At 40.2% G+C, this 15,825-nt stretch overlaps 1 protein-coding gene across 5 annotated transcripts in view; it reads left to right on the top strand.

Annotated features, from left to right (window-relative positions):
* The first annotated feature begins 4,211 nt into the window (after nucleotides 1-4,211).
* The window catches only part of ERBB4 (erb-b2 receptor tyrosine kinase 4), a 1,220,557-nt gene continuing 1,208,943 nt past the window's right edge, over nucleotides 4,212-15,825 (top strand). For all 5 annotated transcript variants that reach the window (XM_035306587.3, XM_035306586.3, XM_008999419.5 and 2 more), the window contains exon 1: nucleotides 4,212-4,906. In XM_035306587.3, the coding sequence (XP_035162478.1) occupies nucleotides 4,825-4,906 (82 nt within the window). In that variant the 5' untranslated portion in view covers nucleotides 4,212-4,824. The remainder of the gene's footprint in view (nucleotides 4,907-15,825) is intronic.

Here is a 15,825-nt window from a genome sequence, read left to right as displayed (position 1 = left end):
CTAAGAATGATAGTTTAAGATGTGTTCATCTGGTGGCCCAGAAGAGGTGTGTGGGAATGAGTGGGGGTAAAGAAGAAGGAATGTAAGAGAAAATTAAAGTATATGGGAATTTTGACATGCTTTTAGCAGATGAAGAGCAAATCAGAAACCCATAAAGCACTAGACTTGGGATGTAAGAAGCCTTCTTTTAACGGTAAGGAAATGGTTACAGGTACATGAATTGAATTGCTCATGATCACAGGATGACTTAGAAAGATAACGAGAAAGATGATAATGCACAAAAAGTGAAATTAAAATTGTATATTTTTAATGTTGAGAAGATAATTGATTTGTAATACTCTTGTTTTCTTTTCTTATTTGACATTTGTCCCAAATTTATATTTATGGCTAGTGGCAAAATATTTATAATAGCAAGCTCTAATATGACCTTCAGGGAAGTCTTAGAAACAAGCTGAAGATTGGAGTGAACTATTAAGACTCTGGGACAATGTCAGGGATATATAATAATTTTACACTAAATTCTGAGTTTAATATGTTCCTTTCTCCAAACAGCAGCATTCTGTCACTCATTGTGTCAAGACTCTCCTTGAATTCTATTAATAATGGGAGAAATGAAGTGGAGAAGGGGATATGAAAGAGCATCACATGACAAAGCCATCTCTATATTGGAGTTACAGCTTCAACCAAAGGAAAGCGTGAGAGATCTGGAAGGAAAACAAAGGAATATGTGCCATAGCAAGATATCTTTCTCAAGTGCATAATGACCTGTATGATCTCTCTTAAGTTGGAGAAGTTCTATTCCCATTTCACACTGTTCCGGTTTCAGGTAACAAAAATGAAAATTGAAGTAGCTTAAGAAAAAAGGGGAAGTGAACAACTAAGCCACAGGAAGAGCTTGAATATTCTCCAGATCAATCTGAGATTTTTGATCTTTTCAAACAGTAGCTTCATTCTCACCACTGCCTGGGCATTTCTACATAGAAGGAAACAGAATCTAGCTGTGGAGTTTTAGATTTCAAAAGCTACCTGTCAAAGACTATATATAAACTCTGTATTTCATTTACAGAAATGCTAGATAAAGGACTCAGTGGAAGTCCCATCCAATTAACAGGGACCAAGGCATTTTACTTGGTTCACCTTGGTGTTTTAAGTTGTCTATCTTAGAGCCAGGGAGTGGGGGTTGTTGTAGCATGGAGGTAGATCAAAGTTAGACATGTAGAACTTAGAGAAGGGCTGTTTCTAGAAAATGGACACTCAGCAGAAGATTCCAGGTATTCATCCATGACTTGTTAAGTAACACATTGTGTTTCCCAGATAATTTTTATCCAGGTTGCAAGTAACAGCAACCTATTCTAGTTAGGTCCTCTAATAGGCATTTATTATCAAGAAATATGGAAAAGTAAAGAAATACATAGATCCATCTTGGCCTCTAACGATCCAAGTATCCTGTCCTTTCTGTCACCTAGTAAATATTCCTTCCCTACTCTGGTGTTTGTTTCTTGTAATGACTTAGATGAGATGGGAAGGGAAGCAAATAAGGGTAGACATAGAAATAACTGATTATTGACTCTAGCTCATGGCTTCTTTCTTGGCTTGACCATACAGAGTATTACCTTCATGTATTCATTTCAAATTATCTGAGCTAGAATCTGATTGGGTAGACAAGGCACCATCAAATATATCATGCTTTTGTTGGTTAAAGCTTTGATGTCAATTCACTGTAAAGGTTGCTGTTCAGATATACATCTTTGGCCAGATATCTAAAATTGTTTCAATGTTAGAACCAGTAAAATGAGGATCAAGGCAGAACAAGCAAAATTAGAAGAAAACTGTGGGTATTTTGGGTAATTTAATAAGTGAATACCTTGTATGGGCTATTTAATAGCCACAAAATATATACTAAGTTTTTTTGAAACTAATGAATATTAATGAAACAATCCTCCTTTGTGAAGAATTATTCTAGAAGCTATGTATGAGAACCAGGCATATAGGAGATAAACTGTCATAGAAAATCTATAAAATTAACAGGGGAACAAAAACTATCATAATTGATACAACTAGAAAAAATATCCAAAGTATAGAGACTGTTAAGTTTCTGCCCCACAACTTAAGCTAAAATACACAATTAATTTCTTCACTTTGTTTTTTAGACATAGGGTCTTGATCTGTCAGGTTGAAATGATGTCGCATAATTATAGCTCACTGTAACCACTAACTCCTGGGCTCAAGCAATCCTATCCCACCTCAGCCTCCCGATAGCTAAGACAATAGGTGTGCACCACCATGCCCAACTAATTAAAAAAAAAAATTGGTAGAGATGAGGTCTCACCACATTGTCTGGCCTCAAGGGATCCTCCCACTTCAGTCTTCCAAAATGCTGGAATTACAAGCATAAGCCACCAAACCTGGCCTATTTATTCACTTCCTGCAACATAATTGGCATCAGAAACCAGGCGTTTTTTTTTTTTTTTTTTTTTTTTTTTTTTTTTTTTTTTCACGGAGACTTAAACTTTTCCAAAAGCGAGATGTTTGGTTTTCTCATTTAAATTGTCATTCTAGGGACAGAAAGTAAGTTTTGAAAAGAAGTAGCTTTTATGGGAGAGAGGTGCCTGAGAATTTCAAAAGGATTTAAAGAAAGGGAAATGAGAAGTGATTGAAGGAAAGAGGAGAAAACAGAGAGAAATGGTAATAAAAAGAAAGAAAACAAAACAAAGATAATCCCAAAGAGCAGTGTGCACAGCTACCATCATCTGCTCTAGGCTTAGTTGCTCCCTGCCCTAGGCTGCTTCTGGTAAAACCGCATGCTCAGCTTGTTTGGCGTCTTCATGGAGCCTGTTATTTGCTGTAGGTCTAAGAAAGGGAAAGCTTCAGGCTTCAGGCATCTGTACTTCCTATCTGTTCTCAGTTCCATGGAAATTCTTGAGGGATGGGGCTATAGATAAGAGAGTGGGAAACAGAGATCAAGATCTCTAATGAAAAGCAGGGTGGTTTGATTTTTAAGCTCCCCTGATACTTTTTATTTATATATTTGCTGCTTCTAGAAAAACCAAAAACGGAAAGTAATTCATACATAGAATGCCTGTACAAATAGCAAACCAATAACCTACTACCCCCAGGAGATTCTGGCCCTTGCCAGGGTGCAGTTTCATAGCTGTAAAAGGCAAGGGATATGTACATTGAAATGACCCAGTCCCAGAATATTTAGATTCAGAAAAGGTCAGAGATGCTCATAACTAGCAATGGCCTCAGGACTGGGGAGCCTGAATGCAGAGTGTGGACAAGGAAGAGGCCTAAAGCTAGGTCTACTATAGAATAAACAGAATCATTTAAGGTTAATAATGTTCTGATGTGTCCTTAAATTCTCTCAGGCTTGAGACAATTTCTAGCCCTTTAGGATCAAATCAGTGGCTTTGGACAAGAATCTGCTTAATAAGAATGAACTCCAAAGGTGAAAAACCCACAAAATCTAAAAATCAAAGGATAAGGGTTTATAAATGTGAAATTTTAGTTTGGCTCAATGATGGTCAGTTTGGAAATGTGGGAAGAACCAGAGAGATGGCATAACTGGGGCTGGAGCCAGGGTGGTGATTGGTGATTATACACCCACAACTACCTAACCGCAGGGGCTACCAGTTACTTCCTGATCACACTACTTTCTAATTGTGGACCATGAGTGGCAGAGTGCTGCAGGAGGAAGCTTTTTGCTGAAAGCAACATTGAGTTTCCTTTTATTTCTAGAGAAAGTCCTGTCTGTAGAGGAGCATTGGGGGGCAATGGAAAAAACGCTGCCTTCTTGTTTAAAAAAAAAAAAAAAATTTTTTTCCGTAAGCGCCCCTCCGATGGTCTGTTCACTTCGCAGGCCAGCTGTCCCCGGCCTCTGCCAGGGCGGGAAGAGGAGTGCTTCAGTGCGTGGCTTCGGATGAGCCCTTTAAATCCAGCTTCCCCTGCCCCCACCACGCGGCTCCCTCTCCCTGACAGGTGTTTTCCCAACTCCGGAGGCCCTAGGATTTTGGGGAGTGGCTGAGCCAATAAGATTTCCCTTTTGGGGGGGGGGAAGGGCGTGGCTAGTTGGGTCAGAGCATGGGCGGGGTTTGAGCGGCTGAGCAGAGCCTGCCTGGTTGCTTGGAGGGTTGTTTTATTCCCACCGCCCCCCACCTTTTTTTTTTTTTTTTTTTCTGGAGTCTTATTAATTTCTCTGTGGGGCTGCAGCTGGAGACCGCGGAGCGTTGGAAATGACGCTCAGAGCTTTAATTACTGCAGCCGCCGGACAAGTGTGAGGAAAGCTGACAGGAAAAAGAAGAACGGGATCCGGGGAGAAGCGAGAACCTCCCCCCGCCCCGCTCCCCTCCCGATTTGGACTGAAGGTGCACGGAAACTGAAGAAGCAGCCCAACATAGCCCTGCTGTGGGGAGAGGCCGGAAACCTACCGCCTCTTTGCAATCAACTTTTTTTGGAAACCTTTCTCCCCCTCTTCCTTTTTTATTGTTGACCAACCAGTGAGAGAGAGAGAGAGAGAGAAAGTGAGAAGGGAGCGAGCAAGTGAAGGCTCACGCGGGGAAATAGCTGCACAGTCCGGCCCGGAGCGCCACGCGCACACAGGCGCTCACACTCGAACGCACACTCGCCCCCTCCTCGGGCCCCGGCCCTGGACCTGCCGGCGTGGACTCTGTCGCCCGCCCTGGGAGTTGCTACACCGCGCGCGCCGCGCCCGCCCCCCTCGCGCCCCCACGCGCGCCCGGCTGTGGGATCTCCTCCGCGTGCCCGAAAGGGGGATATGCCATTTGGACATGTAACTGTCAGCACGGGATCTGAGACTTCCAAAAAATGAAGCCGGCGACAGGACTTTGGGTCTGGGTGAGCCTTCTCGTGGTGGCAGGGACCGTCCAGCCCAGCGCTTCTCAGTCAGGTGGGTTCCTTCTGGCGCTCCGGTTGCCAAACCTGCCGCCGCCGGAGGGGCTGCCTCGAGTGGCTCCCCTGCCCTCTTCACCCATCCCGGGAGGCGTGCAGGGACCGCTTGACCGGGGGCTCTCGGTCGCCCCTCTTTCCACTCGAAACTTACCCTGTATGTGTGCGCGAGCTTTGTTTACCGCAAAAATCATTCTCAGCCCCTGTCCCTTTTTTTTCTCTCCGTAACCCCCTATGTTTCTCTCCCGAGCATTTTGTGTGGAGCCTAAGCGGGATCCCTTATGGTGGCGCCTGTTGTTCGGGACATGGGAGACGGAAATCCCCAGTCAGAGGAGACTCTCCTGTCCCACTCTGGGCTCTCGAGGGAAGAAGCCGCTCCACCGGGGCCGCGGAAGGGCTGGAGTCCCAGGGCGGTGTTGGCTGGGCCTCTCCCGAACCCAGCCTGAAGGGAGGTGGAGAGTGGCGCTCCGAGAGTCGGGCTGCGCACCTGTGTGTGCTGCCGGCGGCCTCTGCGCCCCAGTCACCCGAGCCTTGTAGGGTCAGACGCGACTAGCGCCCAGCCGGGGCAGCCGAAGTGCAGCGGGCTGGCCCTCTTCGGCCCGGGGACCGGAGCGCCGGGCCTCCTCTGCCAGCTTCCCGGAGCCCTTGCCCCAATGACTTCAGGGGCGCTTGCTGGCCTGCCTGACCTTGAAAAAAGAAAAAGAAAAAAGGGGGAAAAAAAGGGTTGGCACACTCGAGCCAGAAGCCCGGCCTTCCCGTCGGTTGCCGTGTTTGGCTCCGGGAAGAGTTCTTCCTGTAGTTCTACTTGCTGTTGGCCGGAGTCCTTCAAACTTGTCTGTTTACTGCCCCGCGGTGCTGCCCAGCCTGCGGGTCACCGGATCCACCCCAGGCGCGAGCAGCGGCGGCGGCGGTGCTGGGTGCACGGCCACTGCTTGCTAGAGAGCTCGAACCCCAGGTACCTGGGCAGGCAAAGGGCTCATTGACCCCGAGAGACAGCGCGGCGGGGCTGGCGCACCACGGCGTGCAGGACTAATGACAGCACCTGCAGTGCAAGGGAGCTCAAAGTTTCTGACACTTGAGTTTCTTGGGATGAAAGTGGGACAGGAGAGGTCTGAGGAGGACCGCTGTCTGACGCGGCCAAGGGGTGGCTTTTGGAGAGCCAGGGAGATTTCCGAAACCATCCGGGGCTGGTGACTGGAGCGTGGGAGGTAGCTCGAGGTGATAAAGCCCCCGGGAGTGGCGATAGGGAGAGCTTTAGGCCCCTGTAGGGTATCCTGACCTCACCAAGAAAACAGCAAGCTGTAGTTTTCCCGCTCCGCCCCCGCCGCCGCCGCCACCTCCTCCTCCTTTGCCTAGTAAATAACAAGTTACAATCATCGAGCCTTTCAAAATGACCTTCGAATGGCACATGTGCGGCGTTTGTGCTGGCGGTTTGCACCCTCCCAATTACTCCGAAATTCTTCATGCATACCAGGTCCCGCGCTCCAGCCACCTCCGGAATCATACCAACACGGACTTGACATTCCAAGCGGCCTCTTAGATACATCTCTTTTTATCTCCCTCCCCACTTCGAGTCCCTTCATATTTCCCCTCAATGGGTTGATTATGCACATTGACCCATTCAAAGGCAGTGGCGACCGACATGCAGGCTTAACCGAGAGGAATTTCTACGAGGCGACCTACTGGGGACTGTCTGGTTCAGCCTCTGCCATTGGGGGACCCCGCTCCGAGTCCGCAGCAATTTGGTATTAACTGTGCGGCTCCGGGTTGAGCTATGCCGAAAAGCCCTTTTCAGAATTTCAGCAAGGAATGTAATCCAAATTAGTTCTGCAGCTGTCCTCTTCCTCGGCTCAGGCGACACCAGCTAGCGTCTCGCTCCTCTCTTCTCGTTTCCCTGGGCGAATTGTCAGACCCACAAGTGAGCCCATTTAGAGCGCGAGGATTAGCGTGCCATTGTTGTTCCATGTGTGACTCTGTACTTGAAATTCTGGGGGCACAAAGGCGAGTCTCACTTGTTCAAAACACAAAGTGATCCAGATGAAAGGGCCGCACAAAGAAAAGCTCTCGGGTGCATCCCTGGTATAATTGCAACACGCATACTAAGGTGATCCAGTGGAAACTGTAAATGCCCCGGGAGACTTCTTTTTTCATCCGCTCCCACCCCCACCCTGCCGCACCTGGCAGGGTAAGTTCAGCTGGTTTTAATGTAGTGTTATTATAAAAGCAAGTTACTGTCTGGGGTGTGAGTGAGGCTCTGTGTGTTTGTGGCTATGTAAGTGTGGCTGTGTGTTCCCAAGTAAATATATATTGCGCGTCTCCCCTCTCGCGGTTAGCAGTCAGTAGCAGTTTGGAGGAGTTTGTTTTGGTCCAAATGAGAAATTAAGTGCGGATAAGTAAACTAAGCTGCCAGAGGGCGACAAGATGTTGAGTGAATTGCTTTTAGATGAAACAAATTAAGGAAACGAGGGAAGACAATCTGCTTCTCGCATTATTAGACACGCTTGGAGTTCAGGGGAAAGTGGCATATTTTTGAAATGCTAATTTCTTAAGCAGAAGGAATGCACCTTATTTACTGCTCTATGTGAACAGAATAAAAATACAGGGCGGGGGATGCTGTCGTATAGATATTTTAGATATGTCAAAATAATTGTAACAGAAGAGGACCTTTTTTTTCTTTTCTTTTTATTTTGCTTGGAAGAAAATTCACCTTTACAGAAGATGCTTTTTAGAAATTCTGAAGGACTTTGTCTCATTGTCAATGATACATTTTATTTAGATATATCTAGATATAGACAAAATCCCTTTATATGGCAATTATAAAGCCTTTGCTAACCAAAGGAATGATTCTAAAATTTATATCTTCCTTGTATAATGGAAAATTATCAATGTTACCTTTGTATTGAAGAAAATATACAGTAGTATTGAGATGGTCCTCTTATATACCTTAGGAGATAAATGATGAACAAGTTTAGTTCCCATTTCTTTTTTGCAGTAACTCGGTCTTGCTTTGCATTCTCTAAAAGTACATATAGCTTTCTTACATATTTAAGATACACCATTATATCTCCAAAATCATGGGGTATTTTTCATTTGAGAAGAAAAATGTTAATAAAACTTAGGTGGTGAAAAAGGTGTTAAATATATTTTCAAAAAAGGATCAATTTCTTACAAGTGTTTACTGTAAGCACATCTATGGGTACATTGTTTTTGATTTGAAATTCTCATATATATATAAGGAGCCTTTTTAGAAGAAGGTGTTATATTTTCCTTCACAATATGTTTAAATAAATTAATATCTATTAGTATAACTCCAAATCACTTGGAAATAGTATATGTACTGTTATGATGAAATGACTGGTTTTATCAGTATTCTTGTGTGTGTGCGCTCTTAAACTCAACTGCCTTTATTTTATGCATGCATAGAAAGTGAAATTTTGTTGAAAATCAAGGCACTTACTGCTTTTATATATGTTTTCATTTAGTCACTAGAAATGTGTCTTAATTAAGAAATTACATTAGAATATTTACCAGAGCATGAACTTTGTGGACGATTTATGCATTTTTTATTCTAACCTGAACACAGTAAGTTTGCATTGGCTGATTTTTAGAGTTTGCATTTATTTGATGGAAAATTATATTTCCTCCTCAAAGTGGATTCGAATATTTAGTATTCATGAGGTTTCATCCCTTTGGTTTTAAAATAGAAGTACTATTTATCATCTGTCTGATGCATTCACCCTTTCTGTTACTATAGATTCTTTCTTTACATCTTAGTATTTATTGACTTTACACATGTTAATATATATTTTCCTTTCCACCACTAAGAATATTGTTTTTGTGTGTGTCTTTCCCAGCAACCTGCCACTCAGCCACTGCAGGAGTCCTCTGAGCCAGTTTTCATTCTTTCTGATAAATCTGATATGGCTGGTTGGCCAGACAGTCGCAAGCCATTCCATTGCTCAGATTTATTCCTGAAAGAAAATAAAAAGGCATCGATCCAAGATCACTGGCACATCTTAAAAGCCTTGACTCCAAGGCCAAACCTTTCCACAGAGAAGTCCCTCTTACCCTTTTTCCTTTCTTTCTTTTCCCCTCTTAACCAAGAAAAGAAGGTGGACCATTGCCATTTAAAAAATGCTAGTGAGGCAATGAATTGTGCTCTAAGTACTCTCTGAAGCTTGGTGATTAGAGCCACCTTGAGATTAATGGCTATGTACAGTGCATATTTTAGACAATAAATTGAATTAGGATGGCTTAAACATTGCAATGCTTTAAAGTGGTATTGTTTTTGTATTATATCAAGCTGGTTATTAGGAAAAGTTAACAGGTTCTTAAAAATACCCATAAGTTTTGGCTTTATATTGGAGTGTTCTGCTGCTGTTGGATATCCATGTATAGTTTGTAAGTGCCTAAAACATAAATGAAACAAATGATCAAAAAGGATTTTCTGATACCTGCAAACTTGTTGGTTCTTGCTTTGTTTAATTTTACCCATTTTAAGAGATACTGCTTTGTAGAGTTGCTAATATTTATACTTAAATTAGTTTTTACAGGTTGAAGCCTACAGCTGTTCTACAGAAATTAATCATCAAGCATATTCCACTGTTATCTTTTATAGTGATCTACTGAGTATGCTATGCAGGATAGAATTTAATCATATTAACAACTTTTCTCCAGGTTATATCATTTCAGAGATGCTCTATTATGTTACATTTCACCATATGGAACCAAATTGCATGTCTTATCTAATATTCATTTTCCGAAGTATCATAAATATTGGGCGGTCAGAGTTAAAACGTTACTTTTTATGATTCCTATTACAGCTATTGACTGGAATTTTCAGTTTATAATGAAAAATAATCTCTTAATTTTTTTTAAATAAAAAGATTATAGGTCAATGTTTCCTGTAACTGTATATCTTCAACATAATTTGAGGGAGACTTTAATTTTGTGGTTAAATGGGACATGGAACATAGTCACATGGTTTAAAACAGGATTTTTACCTTCTAGGGGCAGTTCCTTGAGTCTCTTAATACTTGAGCAACTCACTCCATCTCTTTGTGGCTTAGCTTATATGCCTGGGAGAAAAGTGCATGTCATGTACTATTTCTCTACGGTACAGTTTTCTGAAAATGACTTTAAAGTCTTTAATATTGAGATACATTTCAGAAAAATTTTTTAATAGATGTAATTTTAATTGCACATGTAATCTTAAATGTGTATACCTAGATGAAGAAACATAATGTAAACTTTCTAGCAAACTGTCTCTGCCAGAACAGTACCTGTCTAATGAAGTAAAGAGGTTATTAACTCAAAGGCATAAAGGTTAACTCAAAGGTACTTGAGGGCAATTTCTCTGAAATACTACTTTCAGAATTGTTCTATGGTTTTTTTTCTGATTTGTTGGCAATTATGAAATGTTTATTAAATAAATTGCCCTATTTTCCAATCTGTAATCAAGCTTTAAGGTGATTACACATCTGATACTTAAACTAGTGCTTTATAATTGTACAAACTTTTCAAGAGAGGAAAGCTGTGTCCTTTTACAATATGGAGTTGAAATATGTGGATGTTTTGTAACTAATTCTAAAGGAGTTATATAGCATGTAATAGTTATTTTAGAGTTATTTTCATTTTGAATTGTTCTGCAGGCCTTTGCACAACTCCAGGGGGCAGCAGCCACATAGACTTTAATAGGAATAGTGCATGCCTTTGCTGTGGGTAGTGTAGCAGCAGCCCTGCTATTGTGTGATGTTAGTGAATAAAGCACTAAAATAAAAGTTAGGAGGTTTGGGTTCTGGTCATACAATCATTTGTTATGTGATCTTGGATTAGACTACTTGCTTCTGTCTCAGTCTCCTTACCTTTATTAGTGTAGCTAAAAGTCATGCCTAAGCTATTAACATCTTGACTGTTTTAAATAATTCAATTAATTAGACATGGAAAGTTTAGACTTTTTAGAAAAAAATTCATTGGTTTTTAATAAATTTTGTAAGTGGACCTCTTTCCCCCAACATTCCACCAAGTAAAGTCATAGGCATAGCCCTAGTTTCTAAAACTGAAAGGGTAAAATAGAGAGCTGTGTGGTTAAGCTGCAGGGAGGAGCCAGCTTTGTAGCCTCTCCCTTTGACATTCCCTCACTTTGCTTCCACTATTGCCTCTACTCTCCTGCACTGATGTCACAGAAGTCCAGCACTAGAAACCACTGATGTAGTGCAGTCATCTTATTTCTTAAGTGAGGAAACTGAGAGCACAGGGAAGTTAGATAATGTAAGTTAGTGGCAGCTGGTGACACCAATATCATTTTCTGTAGCATACATAGAAATATTTGAAAAACCACCGACACATAAAGAAAAACAAATAAAAGCTTATGTTGCATTGAAGAGAACTGAGAAACTGAAATGAAGACAAATGGATTGATCCACACTCCTAATTATTATATTTTGTAGTTCTTTCTGAAAGAAAGACCATAGGATCCTCCTCATCATCTTTCATTTATATTTAGAGATTAATCATTGGTTGCATTGTTAAGTTATGGCACTGAGGAGTAAAGAAATAAAGCATCTTTTTAAAGACATAGTTCTGTAAGAGGATTTGTTTACCTAATTAGGCCTGTGGAGACACAGAATTTTGAATTCCCTAAAAGTTATACAGGAGCCCATAGTACTACCTGTATATAGTAGCACTTTAAGAGTTTCTTTTCTGTTTTTTAACCTGGGACTTTATGAAGATGCCTGATAAGCAGAAAATGGTTATTTTTTCCATTTTAAAAGCAAGTACTATGAATGCTTTAATAAAATGAATTGTGAAGGATAAACAGTGGGTTCTTCATCACCAGTTAGTTGGTGGAGACCTTTAACCAGGAAATCCCTGGGAGTACTTCAGATTCAACTTAGGCCCATCCTTGGACCTAAGGTGATCATTTGTACCATCTTTGTTGGGCTCTCTTATTTCATCATAGCCCTAACTAAGACATAGTTCTATTCTTTGAGGACGTGTATAAGCAAAGCTCTAAGTACTGACTATAAATTTATTTCTGTAGCAGCTTTGTCTCCCTCTAGTTGGCTTCTGTAAGATGCTACCTCTGGGCCTTGTGACTCAACGTATTTTATCTAACCTTAATGCTCTCTGGTTGTAGCTGAGTTTCCTCACCTGTCTGAGCCGTCTTGAGCATGAGGAGCATTCTCATGGGCCTGGGTGACAGAAGGGAGATTTGAAACTTGTTTTGGCAGGAAGAGTTACTTCCTGTTAGAAATTGGACCCCCATAAAAGATTAACATAAACATCATGAAACTTTCTGCACAATATCATTAAACGTCTCCCATGAGAAGTAGCTCAGGGTCATTACTATTAATCACATTATTTCCAATATTGTAAGGGTTATTGAAGTGTACTAAACACCAATTGGAATATGCAGGATCCAGTTTCTGAGTCCTGGGAGTTAAACTAAAAGGACTAAAGACTGAAAGAAGATTTATCATATATTTCATTTGGAACATAATTTAAATGTGTTAAAACAGAAAAAAATGAATGGTACAATAAACACTTTTATTTTCCAAAAAGATTAGACTTGTAAACAATCGGTTTCAACTGCTAAAGCTTTACTGCTCTGTGAACCTTTACTTACACCTGGTCCCATGTGCATCTAGTATAGGTGGATATCCAAGTGTTAAGCTTTTGGATACAAGTGGAGATCGTAAACCCGCTTTCAAATAATGCATGTGCTTGTTTTCTCTCCTCTGCTGGAGTTATCTCATGGCTGGTTAGGACTGAAAAAAATTTACAACAGATTCTCCAGGCTCTGTGATTCTCTCAAGTATAGCTGTGACTTGAGCAATAAGAGGCATAGTCTTCTATTTCAGGATGGGTCCCCATCACCATCAAGGGGGTGCCTAATGGAGATCATGGGTGGCAGTGACTATTTTTGCTCTAGGAAAACTCTTACTAAGATCTTTGTCATTATTTCCTATTCTCTGTAGGCATAAAGAATGGGATAATATGAGTTTCTTTAGGGACCTATGAAAACCAAATAAAAATACAATAGAATAATATTTTATACACATACTTTCATTTTCAGGAATTTCTTTTGTATGGTCATTTTGTCTAGAAGAGAGCAGTTAAATAAGTTTGTTTTAAAGGAAAGTTGACTGCATAGGCATGTTAAAATCTACTCCCCAAGATTTTTATAAGCATTATCTGTTCTTTAAAAACGTTAGGGCTATTGCAAGATCCTTTTTGTGCGTTTCCTTCTTCCATGTCCGCATACCTCTAAAATCTCCTTTCAGTCACTGTCAGATTACCGTTTCTAATATTCTTAGTTTTTATTCTGAAACTTTTCATGGATCCCTCTTGTAATGTTCAAAGCCTGCTGAAACTGTCTTCAATTTCCTTTTAAATCCATGATAGTCTCTTAACATGCATTCTGCCTAACAACCAGACTGACCTAGTCAGTATTACATGACTATGCCTTGTTTATTGTCCTTACTTTTGCTGATCCCTTTTCCTGGAATTTGTGGCTTACTTGGTGCTTCTGCCTGACCAAACTTTTGAATATTTTAAGTTTTACCTTAAGTTTTACCTCTTTGTTAGATCTTCTTTTACTGACTACCTTAGGCAGTAATCCTTATCAATATCATATATCCAGCATTTAATCAAACCAACTAATAGTTTTAACTTTTTAAGTACCAAAGTTTTTATCCCCTGCAGAGACTAATGTGGTGCCACATACATATAAGCTATTTACAAATATTTTTTCACATGAATGAATAGCATATATTTGCAGGAATAATTTTAAGCTCATTCATGGATGGTTATTATTTGTAATTAAACCATATAGTGCACAAAGTCAGCTGTTCTAATAACGTAATTATAGAATTCTTAATAATAGATATTGGGCATGTTTACCTTGCAAATTTCTTTAGTTGCTTTTTTGAGCTTCCTAGGGTATTTCTTCAAGTGGAGTGTTTCTACGACTCTATCATTTATTGCCATACCCATTTTTAGAGTCTACCCATAACATGGTACAATTTCTGTTGGTTTTATATTTGGGAAGTTAAATATATGTGATTACCATTTTTAAACATGTAAATACTTTATGGTTCAGTATTTTAATGTTAATAGCTGTTATTTTGCTATTCCTTATCTGCCATTTAAAAATTTAATCAATTTAAGCAATAAGCATGTACTAATCCACCAGTATATTTCAGGGTCACATTAGGAACTGAAGAGGAAATATAAGAAGCTCAAGGTGCTAGCTTTTTCTTTCTTTTAGAGAAGGATAGATGAGGCCAATAAAACACAATATAAAAATATGTTAAAGTGGTTTTGCAGACTTGGGAGGAATATTTGCCTCCAGAGAAATGTTAATAAGTATTTCATGGAAAAGGGTTCCAGACAGAATCCGGCATTTTCTATTCCTAAATACATGTGATAATACAACTTTTTTATAACTAAGATTTCTCAGTATCTTAAAATAGACAATTAGACATATGCTTACCATTTTAAAAGGAGCCTATAAGGAGGCACTTGCAGTATAACTGGACTAAGAGGTGATGGGATTCTCCTAGTTGCTCTTTTAGATGATTCACTCTGCATTCTGAAAATGGGTGAAATGATTATATTATTTATAGAGTCAGAGTCTACCAGGGCACATGCTCTTCTAGACATTTATTTTTGGGTTACCAGATTCTAAGGAACTGTCAACCTTTCTAGACCACTAGGGTGCAGTAATTGTACCTTAATTTATATTTTCCTAAAAGAGTTAAGGTAACTTTCAAAATTACCTAACAGTCTGCCTTGTAATCTATGAATGAGAAAATTAGGAATGGGGATATTAGAAACTTTGTCTGAAATTCTTTTATAATTTTCCTGTCCTGTTTCTACTTTAAGAATCCATGAGAAGAAAGTTTGAGTCGGGGATTATTGCTCCTATTTTGTAGATGAGGGACTAGAGATATAAAGTAGTATGCAAGGCTGAAGCCTAACTGGTACACTAGTCTAGTCTAGTTACATATCTGTCCTGTCCTGAGAGCCAGCTGGCTCTGCCTTCTGCTTCTCAGCCTCTTGAATCCCTTTCTCACAGCGACAGAGGCTAGTTATGCTTCTGAAAGGCGTGGTTCCTCCACTCTACCTGCCCACTGTGCAAGAAAGAGATGCTTAGCATGCCACATCTTTCTGCCTTCAGGTCAGCAGCTCTTCTTGCTTCCCCTATAGCCACATGAAGAAACTTGCTAATAAATCTATCAGTTAAGGAGTCCTACTTTTGTTACTCTGTAGTTTCCCTTCTCCATTGTATTCTCCAGATTTCTTTCTTTGCACTGTATATGCTAAGAAAATGATCATATAAGCTTTGTCTTGAGAAAACTTTGAATCAGAGGCATATGCAAGATTTGGAGATCTGCATTTATACAATGCAGAACCTATTCAAAAACAATATTGAATAGAAATACAAATTAAGTACAGGGTTTTGGGAAGCACCAGTACAAAGAGGGGTTCTGAAGCTGAAGCCGTTTTAGAAACTTTGTGGTAAATCTGCCTATCTTTCAAAAGTATACATTTTAGGAAGTAGTACTGCTCTTCCCTTAACTGTGAATTTGGGGTGTCATTACACAATTTTTTGGATTTTTTTCTAGTGCATGTAGTTAGTGTCCATTATTAATGAGGAATAATGAGTTGCTTTGAGAAAAAAGTTATTAGGTTAGTGCAAAAATAGTGGCAAAAACCACAATTTTTTTTGTACCAACCTAATATTATGTAGTGTAAAATCACACTGTAAAGTACCTGGGTATATATTTGGATGAAATAATGTACTTTATAAAGATAATTTTCAGAATATATTCTCTCTAAATATGAGTGTGCCTAATCCAGGTATATATTTTCTTGACATCATGTTTTTAAATAGCTTATTTAATACTGTCTCTT

The sequence above is a fragment of the Callithrix jacchus genome, chromosome 6, assembly GCF_049354715.1.
Source record: "Callithrix jacchus isolate 240 chromosome 6, calJac240_pri, whole genome shotgun sequence".
In the NCBI taxonomy this organism is placed as follows: domain Eukaryota; kingdom Metazoa; phylum Chordata; class Mammalia; order Primates; family Cebidae; genus Callithrix; species Callithrix jacchus.
The sequence above is the reverse complement of the archived record's forward strand: the minus strand, read 5'-3'. Positions and strand labels throughout refer to the sequence as shown.